Source organism: Bradysia coprophila, unplaced genomic scaffold (genome assembly GCF_014529535.1).
Source record: "Bradysia coprophila strain Holo2 unplaced genomic scaffold, BU_Bcop_v1 contig_232, whole genome shotgun sequence".
Taxonomy (NCBI): Eukaryota; Metazoa; Arthropoda; class Insecta; order Diptera; family Sciaridae; genus Bradysia; species Bradysia coprophila.
In genome coordinates this window covers 4,503,414-4,515,396 of record NW_023503493.1, presented here as the reverse complement: position 1 = coordinate 4,515,396, position 11,983 = coordinate 4,503,414, and the positions used below count along the sequence as shown (strand labels likewise).

The following is an 11,983-nucleotide window of genomic DNA, read 5'->3' as shown; positions in this document are numbered from 1 at the left end:
AGGTGTTTGTTGGCTGAAGTTATTCATTTGTAAGAATTTCATCGAACAATCACATCCAACCATCGAACCGTGTTCCTTTCTCAAATCGTTGCTCCGAGAATGCAAACATCAAGTGATTCTGTAGACGATAAACGAGAATCTTTAGATTTTAACAAACGCGTAGATTTCCACAATGTGTGTCCGCGAAGTTATACCATTGAACGATCGTACTGTGAAATCGTTCAGAAGAATAAACCGCAAAGCAATTCCGTTTGTGGAGGTGAGATGGTTGTTTTTTGTCCGACTAGACTAAAGGGTCATTTTAGTTGGTTGTTTGCTTCTACAGACATAATGAATCTACGACTTCTTTTGACTTGAGAATTTTCAATGAATTGAAACCAATTCTTTTACTTCATGTGTTGTTCAGACATGATGGCATAAAAGGTAACATTTACCAAAGCAAATCGTTTATTGTGGGCCTTTGTTTTCGATAACAGATGAATGTAGAAAAATCGATTCTTCCGGATCTCACAATGTTGATGTACATTTTTCGACTTTCTTTCGTCAACAGGAATTTGTCTTCTACTGGTCAGTGGATTTCACGCCGGATGGGGTGTCTGGAGAGTAGAGGTTCGAGAACCATGGTTTTCGTTTACTAATTTGGATCTTATAATTTTCATAATGATGTCGTGGTATGTGTTTGCGGTTATTGGATGTGTTATTGGGGCCGTGCTGGTCACGAGAATGCGGAAGAACTTTATTTACGTGAGAACCATTAGGAATAGTATATTACATTGGAGGCTGCGAAAGTAATTCATTACACACAAGCTTTGGTGACTGTATTTTCAACCAGGGTTGAGTTTTGTATTCCAACCGAAGGCGAGGTTTTCAACTATACTTGTTGAGTGTGCTTTTTGAGCAACAGGCGTCGGAAAATATCCTTCGGATCTACCTTTGTCAAAAAAAAAACAGTTACGGAAGCAAGTGTTTTCAAGTATCGCAAGGCTGTTTCTTAACTAATGAATTACGTAGCAACCATCCAATATATTCTGGTTTACTGCCCGTCCCATGTGAACGATGAATATCACAAAGCAATTCACGTGAAAAGAACCGAAAACATTTGTCACGTAATGGCTCATTTTTGCTGGGGGTCAATTGCTGTGTAATGGTCACCTTTCGCATGGGGCAGGCAAGAAATTCATTTTCGCTTTTCTTAAACTATTTCTCATCACTAGTGCACTGGTGGCATTGTAATGGCAGTAAGCAGCATATCGTTTATCATATGGTACAACAATCACATTGCCATTATCGTCGGTCGTTGCCTTGCTGGCTTAACGCACGGTATTGTTTACAATGCAACCATAACCCATGCGGCTGAAAATGTTGTGAAGGAGGTTCGAGGAATGCTAATGTCGACCATAAATTCGCTGATGTTCTGTGGAGTTTTTGTATCAGCGACGGTAATTTCAGCAGTCAATTATGGTGAGGTTGGCGCATTCAATAGTGATCGAATATTGGGCATGTTTGGCCTTTCGTTTTCGATGCTCGGAATGTTGTGCACTGTGTTCCTAACATACGAATCGATTCCGTATTTGTTGCGGCGCGGCAAAGACTCGGAGGCAGTGGTTAATATGTTGAAACTGAGAAATGAGTCTGTGTTGACGGCAAAACTGACAAACGATTTGGACGAACTGAGATTGATGGTGGTGCAGGACAAGAAAGAAAGTCCAAATATTTTCACCAATGGGAACGTATATGCGACAGCGAAAATGGTTGGAGTGCTCACGCTATCCACGCTAACCAATAACTGTCTGTTGAACTTAATCATGATAACTCTGACGAAACGAATATTCAATCCAGACAGCCATCATATCTCCGCCGTCTTATTGACAGGAATCCGATTTGTCGGCTCTTTCGTTCCGATTTTTACCACAGACTTTGTGCGACGAAAAATTCATTTCACTCTTTCAGGAGTCGCTTGCGGTTCATTGATGCTAGTGCTAGCGATCATTGTCGTGAGTGTTAGTGAATTCGGATCTAGCACTTACTGGATTCCTGCAACACTATGCATAGCAATTCAACTATTCGCCTCGTTCGGTATCGATCCCATCGAACATTTATTGCTCGCCGAAGCATTTTCCACCTCGAAAAAGGCTTGGTCGATAGCATTTGTCGCAATTGTCGAATACATTCTGCAGATGGTGCTCATTAGCATTTTTTTCATTGACGGAATTACTTATTTGACGACGGTCACCGTACTATTTACTTCATCCGGTGTAATGTTTGCCCTGATTTTAGTGTTGTATTTGTCGATCCCAGAAACGTTAAATTTGACCATTAGCGAAACGAGGGACCTGTTCCGCAAATGATCGACCATACGTTTTGTGATAATTTGTTGCACCTCAAACTGAGTTCCTTATCGTATTTTATTGCATTGCCATGAATATATCGGCATTAAACACTGTTTTTCGGAGTATTTTACCGAACACTAATTCTGCCATAGTATGCGATATGCGTGGCGTCATTATTATCTACCTTAGAGTTATAGCCCGACCCGAAGGAAATAGCAGTATTTCCACTCGTAAAAATAAAAATTTGGACCAACGGACGTACACGGAAAAAACGGAAAATGTCAATGTACGTCTGATTCGATCACGATTTACGTGTGAGTCGCAAATACTACATCTCCTACGTAGTATGTACATCGAAGTCGTGAAATTTTACGTCTAAATCGTACAATAAACGACTGAGTGAACCATTGGTTTTGTACGTTGTAGTTGAGTGAGGACAAAACCAATGGTTCACTCAGCCGTTTATTGTACGATGTAGACGTTGAATTTTACGACTTTGATGTACATACTACGTACGAGACGTAGCATTTGCGACCCACACGTAAAACGTGATCGACTCAAACGTACATCGACATTTTGTGTTTTTTCCGTGTACTGTGCTTTACGTGAATAGACAATGTAAGTGCATATTTCATATGAGCGAAGCGCCATTTACATTGCCGTATCACATAAACATTATATGGTGCACTCGTGCTTTGTGTAATATACACGGATGTATAACGCTGGCAATATTCCCCGATATCGCAATGTACTATTATGAAGCTTCAGCTTTTCTGTTTAGTATGTCCCATGAAGGAGATTAATTTATGATTAAAAGAGGATAAGCTTTTGGAACCGCATAGTAAGTAGTGTTGCTAGCATATCTCGCCCTATGTATGTATGCCTAATTGGACGTCTTTCGGATGTTAAATCTTCATGACAAATTAGAAATATTTTTCACAATAAACGTTGAATTTGGAGCCATGTGGTGTTTTTATTAAATATCCGGTGGCAGCTCGAGCTCAATTATTTCTACACTGGTGATATTAACCTGTCACAAATGGCAAGCTAGAGTACACGGATCGAATCTGTGACTTCCAATGATCGAACATTTTCAAGAGATTTATGAGGAATTTTCCGGGTTTCTTTTTGGGAAAGTACCGATACCAACGCCATCTGGCCTAACCAAAAAAAAGTTGTTCCACAAAATGTCGTCATAGGATGACGGGTCAGAAAAAAAAAAGATTATTGAAAAAGACACATTCCTTCAGGAGATATTTGACTTATAATTTTTTCATTATAAATGGTTTTTCCGGCCGGAAAATCGATTTTCTATTTTCCAGAAAAAAATTTAGTTTTATAATTTTTCACCACAAACAACATGCGATATCGAAAAAATTAAAAAGTTGCAAAGCGAGCGGAATGACACATGCAACCGTACTATTAGTAGATTTCGAGCTATTTTGGTCTGAAGTTTCGCTGGTCACTAGAGTGATCAGGGGTTGCTTCATGTGAGAGTACTGAGTGTGTGGTGTTATGTATAGTAAAATGAATGGTTAAAGAAATGAAGTTATAGATTAGTGAACCTAGGAAGTCCCTTTGTTTATCTTTCGTGGTGGTTCAACCACATACCGCCACTTGTCTGCAAGAATAGTTATAAATCGGAATTTCATTTCGATTATGATTCGCTAGACTTGTTCGTGTTCAAATTGATATGTTGTCCCTAGAGCATTGTATCATGTACCACTGTCGCCATGGCCTGATGAGAAATGGTATTTTTGAACTGCATATGAATGCAAAACGTCGACAGACGCATTTAATTTTCTCTCAGATCGAAGCAGTGGTCAAAGGTCCTAATGAAGAGATTTTTATTTTAACACACGACGTATTCTAGTACTGTACTAGGTGCTTTGGTCCAAAGACGATGTGCAGTAGAAATGTGTATCAAAAATAGCATTCAATTTGTTTAAAACAGCAGACGCAAAGGTTAGAGCTGTTGATCAAGTAATTCTGCGTCGAACAAAAAATATCTTTTCTACCTGCCCCATGCGAATGTTGTACATTACATGGCAGTTTGCCCTCCACATGAATGATCACATGAAGACTAATTTTCGGTAAATTTTACGAGAATTTCATTGTGATGACTGTCTTTTCGACAGTCAGTGAATACCTCGCCTTCGGCTCGGATATACAAACTCTATACACGTCGAAAGCATGTTTGACATTAATACTGGCCTAGTATCACAACTGTGATGACTGTATGTCAGACTACAAACAGCTTCCAAAACGGGAGAGTTTCATTTAAGTGTGAGACGAATTAAAGTTCTTTGGAATGAAGCAAAAAAAGCGTTCAAAAGCATTCCGACTACGATATGCTAGTGTGAAAATGAAGTCACCTTTCTCACTACTCGCTATCGCAAAACGGAGGTGAATTAAGCTCCAAAATTTCTTCAGTAATCAGATAACAGCGAACTGCGTTTCCATTTAAAAGTACTTGAACGTGTTTGATGTTAGTTGTCGATATCGAACATGTCTGTTCATATCTGAAATTAATATCAAACTCTCAGCTCGGATTATTCGCGGAAGTTGTTAGTATAACGCACATCGGATACTCGGAATATTGTAATCAATATTGTCCCTTCAATTAGTTCGCAATCGCCCATTTTCGTTTCCCATGCGTGTGCGAGTGAAAGTAACAGAAAATCACCCAGTCAATCGATCAGAGTGAATTTAAATATCACTTTTCCAATAACAGATAATTGATATCGGGGTCTTATCAGCGTACTCGCTATAGCAATACGACATCCACCGATAAACTGAAAATTTTAATTCCATGTCGTACAACAGTTTATTGTCAAGTGTTGTGTTGTACAAACGAGTGTAAGATATTCGGCTCAGACCATTCAATTGCTGAAACATTTTTCGAGGACAGAATGGCGCAAAGTGATCAGAAACAACACATAGACTCATCAAATACTGTATTCCACACACAGCAGCAGGTGTATCACCAACAAATTATCATAGAAAATGCGGTGAGAGATGTGGATCTATCCTACTGCGAATTTCATCAGAAGAACAAGCCACAAAGCAATTCGGTTGCGGGAGGTAAGAATGCACATACAAGTGGTCGTGTTCACTTTATGAAAATTCAGTTCTGGTTAGTGTGTTAACCAGACACCGTAAACTATAAACTTCCACTTCACTCTCGTTTCAAAGTATTCCTGCAAAGCTTCCCCTGGTGGTATAGCTGTGAGATGATATTAACACCTTTAACCGTTGTGATGTGAGTTATTTATCAAGAGATTAAATGGAATATGTTATGGGCGAGGAAAAGAACAGCGTGCTGGTGCAAGATGTACAACTACTTAAAATATTGCTGTTGGCGAATCAACTTACGTATAGACCTGATACAGACGACTATCATCTGTTATCGATAACAACTGCAAAAAGAAAGCTCTGATCTCTGCTTAATGCGGTCTTATATAGCACAACAACGTGTTCAAACAAATGAAGTAAAAGATTTTAAATTCAATCTCTTGAAAATACTTCAATCAAATGAAGTAATAGATCCGACAGTAGAACTGCGCATATGCTTGCCGTCTATGAAAGGTTAAATCTCTCTCGTTATCAACAGCCTTGGAGTCCTAGAAATGTTTCCACTTAGTTTAAAGTGTGATGAAGCAATTTTTCGTCTGTCTATTTAACTAGGTATATTACTGCTGTTCGTTAGTGGAATGCACATTGGTTGGGGAATATGGAGAATTCTACTGACGGAACCATGGACATTTAACGTATCTGATGTGGGAATGGTTCAGTTCCTTTTCATGTCTTGGTTTGTATTTGCTGTAGTTGGTTCAGTAGTTGGTGCTGTTCTTGTTACCCGCGTTACGAAGAAGTCCATCTACGTAAGTAATGAATTGTTTGAATACGGTAAAAGCTTGAACCCAAAGTGAATTGCTCTATTTCCCGCCAGTACATTGGGGGTGCCCTGTTAGTCCCCAGCAGTATAATATTTATTGCCTTGAGCAAAGAATACAGAGCCATAATTGCTGCAAGATGCCTTGCTGGCTTCGCACACGGAATCGTTTACAGTGCCACCATAACTCATGCAACCGAAAATGTGGTGAAAGAAACTCGTGGAATGCTTTTGTCGAGCATAAACTGCGTCATGTTTTCCGGAGTGTTTGTGTCCAGCACATTGGTAGCTACCGTATCGAGTGATTACACTGCGGACATGACTGGTGTATTTGGCATAATCGCACTGGCGGTCACCGTTTTAGCGGTCGTGTGCACCATTTTTCTGACCTACGAATCGGTACCGTTTCTGCTCCGACGTGGCAACGAATCCGAGGCGATTATCAATCTATTGAAACTGAGAAACGAATCGTTTATGACACCGAAACTGACTCACGATTTGGAGGAAATGAAACTGATGGTTGGCCAGGACGTGAGGGAAAATGCAAATATTTTAGCCGATGGAAATGCGTCCGTGACGGGCAAAATGATTACTCTGCGAGTCCTAGCAGTGATGACAAACAACTTTATGATCAATTACACCCTGATCAGTATGGTGGCATTGCTGTTCGATTTGGATAATTATCATATGGCGCCGGCGGTTTTGTCCGGATCTAGATTCATCGGATCACTAGTTCCGGTATTTTCGACCGATTTCTTCAAGCGCAAGTCACATCTGGCCGTGTCCAGTGTTACATCCGGTTCATTATTACTGGTATTGGCCATAATTGTCGAAACCGTTTCGTTTGCGTCGTCATCGTCGTACTGGATTCTCGGTGTGCTAAGCATAGCATTTCAATTATTCGTTTCCATTGGCATCGATCCTTTGCAACACTTACTGCTCTCTGAAGCATTTTCTACGTCCAAAAAAGCATGGTCAATGGCCTTGGTCACATCAGTCGAGTACTGCCTTCAAATCCTATTTGTCGGACTTCTATTTCTCCCTCCAATGACTGCCTTGCGACTGAATGTGCTACGATTCATTACAGTGGGTATAATGTTGGTGTTAGCACTGTTTCTGCAGTTGGCTCTTCCTGAGACGTTTAAGAAGTCCATCAAAGAAACAAGAGACTTGTTCCGGAAGTGACTTCGTTTATCCCTCCCACATTCGAGTTTACTGTTGCGGCGAAAATAATTTTCTTTTTTGAAATAAATTTACGATTTGTGGGACACCATCCGACAATTGTAGACAAAAAATTTTCACTTGAGTAACCAGAATCAGTCGAACGAAGTCACCGTATAGTCAACTCAGTAGCCTCAATTTCAGGCACGATCACAGCAACATTTTCATTTTCTCTCATTCAATATTTGAACTTCGGAACAGCCGGACAATTTCTAAGTTTTCCTAAAATTTAAATTTTTCCTTTTTTGCATTTTCAAAATGTTGTCTTCTCGTTTGGAAGCGGTATTCGATGAGTTTTTAAGCAAAGTGAAGGAGGAGTTTCACATGGCCAAGACGGTCGATGGTGACCAGAAAAAAATTCGGAAAAATTCAATCGCCCCAAATTATGGCTACAGAGACGAAAAATCGAGTCGCCTGGACGACCATCCATCGTTCACATTCAAGAAGCGGAATCTACTGCCCGGCTGGTATGCACCATTACAGAGCCTGTCCACCGAACTGAAAACGAAATTCCCCAAAAAGTTCGACAAATACGAGAAAAATCTCACCAATGTGGGCATCGAAGGTCGCGACGGGAACATTAACCGGAGACCGGATGAACTTCGCGACTATCGCAAACGTGATCATCCCGCCGTTCTAGTGTCAAATGCGGAACCGAATGTGAAAAAATGTATTTGCAAGCATCACAAGACCTACGCGGAACATATCTACGATCTGCCGGGCAAGTCAAGATTCGCCAGAAATTCGCAAAATTTTAGGGTTGAAGGAACGATGATGCGGCCCAAAACTCACGCTGGTCATCCGGCAAAGAAAGTGGTTCCAATGTCTGCATTTACGTTAACATCCGTCTCGGAGACTAATTCAAGCAGTTAATCATTCAGATTTCGTTGTGTACAAAAATTGTTGTCGTAAATAATAGAAACTCGTAAATTGATCAAGTCTTGCGCGTTTAATTCTATGCTAGACCGTCTGCGAGATACGACATACGTAGAAAATCATCTTGGTGGTGAGAATTTGGCCAGGTAAGTCTACCATTTTCATTCCATTTTACCTCAAGTCACTGAAGCCAATTGTGAAGATAATTGGACAGCAACGCAATAACGTCTCTTCTACTCACTTTTTCCGCTGAATTAACAATTTTCCTGTTTTACGAATTCTACACATTCTCTTGGTGATATTGGGAATAAAGGAAAACCATCGTGGTGTAGGTTGTGGACAAACATAAGACGCACAGGATTTTTTCACTGCGTCAATTTATGTGTTCGCAAAGACTCACTTTCGTTAAAGCAAGGTTCTGAAAGAACCTTGCGTTAAAGAAGGTGATTTGTGAAGTCTAAGTCTCCATCTCAAGAAAACACTTTTTGTTCTTCAAAGAACTGTTCACCTTGCTTTGCTTCAGTCTTAGGTTGTGTCTTAAAGAGTGTCAGTGTTGTAAATGGTGAGACACTGAGTTAGTCTATGAAAATGACTGAGGTTACGCTAGAAAATTACTATGCAAAACCGTCGCAAATTAATTTAATTTCTTATTCACATCAGGGCTGTAAACTTTGGGGAGGTTACACAAATTGCCATTTTCTTAGACATTCGGGAACACGCCGTTTTCATCTTTCCATACCACTCCAAAAATGTAACATTACGTCGTTTGCTCCTTTTGTTTCAATTGGCGCTTCGTGTGTTCCCGTTTTTGCTGTAAGATAATTTTTACCATTGCCAGAGCTTTCGCGTTGCTAATCGTAACATGACCAATGAAAGTTTAAACCAGGTATGGTCTATTCATACAAACCGGAGGACATAGCGATTTTATATAAACAAACTCATCTTTAATGAGAGGTGAGTTTCTTTATATGAAATCGCTATGTCCTCCGCTCCATACAAAGTTTGACATTCGACCATACCTTGTGTAGACGTTCATTAACCATGACTTTATTGAGTATAGCCACCGTAGTTACTTTCTTGCTCTGACTCTGACTCATTCTTTTCGCAACATCGAATTGTCATTTTCTCACCTCAGCCGAAACTTCTGTGGTCTTTATTGTGAAATAGGTATTCGCTCACAGAGCCCGAGAAAATGAAATTTCCTCCTTTTTCCCGAGGTCAACACAACGTTTTTCACCACAAAAAATCGCGAAGTCTGAGGTGAGAAAATGACTATTTTCTAGCATGCGTTGAAAAAAAAACGTTGTGTCGGTAAAAAGCAAGGCTGTAAACCTTGAAGATGTCACGCAGATCGACATTTTATGAGATACGCGGGAACACACCACTTCTGAAGATTTTACATATAAAAAGCAATTCACCACATCGTCACGGCGACCAAGGCTGTATACTTTGGGGAGGTCACGCAGACTGCCATTTTATTAGATACGCGGGCACCCACCACTTCTGATGATTTTACATGTAAAAATTTTCACCACATCATCAAGACGACGAGAATCATCAGAGTAGGTGAATTTTTGTATGAAATCAGCCATTTTATCATCAACTGTGGTGTGTAACCCGCGTATCTGTATCTGCGTGACCTCCCCAAAGTATACAGCCTTGACGGCGACAAGAATCGTCAAAGGAGGTGAATTTTTGTATGAAATCCGCCATTTTATCTTCAACTGTGGTGTGTCACCCGCGTATCTGTATCTGCGTGAAAGTTTACTGCCTTGGGTAAAAAGGAGGAATTTTCATTTTCTCGGGTGACTTGTGTGTATGCAGGAAATTCCCAATGTTTTTTGTTTCAATTCATGAGTGCGGTGTGACTAACCTTACCTTCTCCTCTTAATAAACCATGACAAAATTGAGTTCTGTTGACGATTGGTCGAATGTAGGGATGAGCGGGTTGAGGTTTTTTCAAAACCCGCCCTAACCCGACCCGGCCCGTTATCCGTTTCTGAAACCCGACAAATTTTTAACCCGCCCGAACCCGGCCCAACCCGATAAAGATATATGAAACCCGCCCAAAAACCGGCCCGCCCAGTAAAATCTGTATAGAAAATTCTAGCTGCGCTGACAGATTTCAAACTATTGTTAAATCGCTGAACGTATTAACGACTCAGTTTTGGGGTTAGTTTTTCGCCAATTGATCAGAGACAAATTTATGAGTATCATAAACACCAGGATTACACCTAACTTTAATAAATATTCACGCCGTAAGTGCGCCTTCTATTTAAAACATACAGTATAGCGGGTCATTTTAACGCTTAGTGTTTGACATTTATTACAAGACATCAGCGTAACATCGTCTAAACGTCACTTGTAATTATTTACATTTTTAGCGCACTAATGGGATAATAAGGGTATTCCCGAACCGAGTTTAGTTTTTATACTCGAGGCTAAAAAGGCTAAAAAATGAAATTTTAAGAATTTGGCGAATGTGTCCGCCGCCGCCGGTGTGATTCTTGCTTGAATAGAAAAAAAATTTCTCGATATTTGGAAATTCCATATCCTACGAAATATTGTGTTGGTAAATGGAACATTTACTCTATGGACGCGATTTTTTAAAAAAATTTCTAGTGTTCACTAAAAATCTCACAAGTTTGTCTGGAAATTTTTTTCCCCATAGTGAGCCATACAAACTTAGTAGTCCATAGAGAAAATGTTCCATTTACCAACACAATATTTTGTAGGGTATGGAATTTCCAAATATCGAGAAAACTTTTTTCCATACAAGCAAGAATCACTTGTCGACTGTCACCGAAAACAAACTGCTAATTTTTAGCGCGGGATCTTAGGACTTCGGTGAGAGGTAATTCACGCCATAGGTCCTCCAAAAATTTAAATTTTGGCAACTGACAGTTGGACAAAATACTGCTGACTTCATGTAACTAATGTCAAAAACTGTGCTTAAAAAGTCCTGATATGCAATGAATGTACATAGAGTATACTTTCATGGCCGACAACACTGCAAACGTCAACAAGTGTTTTGTTTCTGTGTCTGAATTTAATTATACTTTTTGTAGTCAGAACTGACCAGAAAAACATTTCTGTTGACTAAATCTCAGTTATGAAGTGCCACGGTCGCCGGTAAAGTTGGAGTTCTCGTATAATCATCCAATAAACCAGCGTTTTCGTGCGGCTAATGATACGGTGCTCGTCATAACCTCACACTGTGTACGTGTATAAGCATACCAGTGAAAGACAGTGACAGCTGGATCCACCAGAAATTCACGACGAATATTTTGAGAACGTGTTTCAGTGAATTTTTGGACGCTGTAAGCGGAATTTCTTTGCGGAGAGACATTAGGAAGGCTTGTCGAGATTGGTACTCTTCTTAGTGGTGTGTCACTACCAGGACTCTTAGTGGCTTTGCCTCACTCGCCAGCTTTGTCCTTCGGCTGGTTTATGGTCTAAAAGTTTACTCAATGATGTGGCTAGGTCCTATTTTGCTTCTATATGAGTAAAATGATCCGGACTATTCATAGAGCTTAGGCTTTCGGGCTATAGAGTGGACAAGGTCGACGGATGGATTGGTGGTGTTATGCTGCTGAGAGATGCTAGTTTTTACCGGCTTTTATTTTGATTCCTCGCAGAGACAGCATACACTCAATTAGTG

General features: G+C 40.1%; 2 protein-coding genes and 1 long non-coding RNA gene across 3 annotated transcripts; all 3 read left to right on the top strand.

Annotated features, from left to right (window-relative positions):
• Positions 1 to 7: 7 nt before the first annotated feature.
• Positions 8 to 9,757, top strand: LOC119076190. The gene is made up of 3 exons (XR_005087559.1): positions 8 to 18; positions 4,037 to 4,042; positions 9,646 to 9,757. It is a non-coding gene; the product is annotated as an uncharacterized LOC119076190 (long non-coding RNA).
• LOC119076067 (facilitated trehalose transporter Tret1-like) lies at positions 47 to 2,409 on the top strand. The gene is made up of 3 exons (XM_037182710.1): positions 47 to 259; positions 551 to 744; positions 1,215 to 2,409. The coding sequence occupies exons 1-3, from the start codon at positions 100 to 102 to the stop codon at positions 2,346 to 2,348; spliced, it is 1,488 nt and encodes a 495-aa protein (XP_037038605.1). The 5' UTR covers positions 47 to 99; the 3' UTR covers positions 2,349 to 2,409.
• On the top strand, positions 4,913 to 8,384 carry LOC119076066. The gene is made up of 3 exons (XM_037182709.1): positions 4,913 to 5,414; positions 6,018 to 6,214; positions 6,283 to 8,384. Exons 1-3 carry the CDS (start codon positions 5,243 to 5,245, stop codon positions 7,408 to 7,410), a joined length of 1,497 nt encoding a protein of 498 aa, XP_037038604.1. The 5' UTR covers positions 4,913 to 5,242; the 3' UTR covers positions 7,411 to 8,384.
• Positions 9,758 to 11,983: the final 2,226 nt, after the last annotated feature.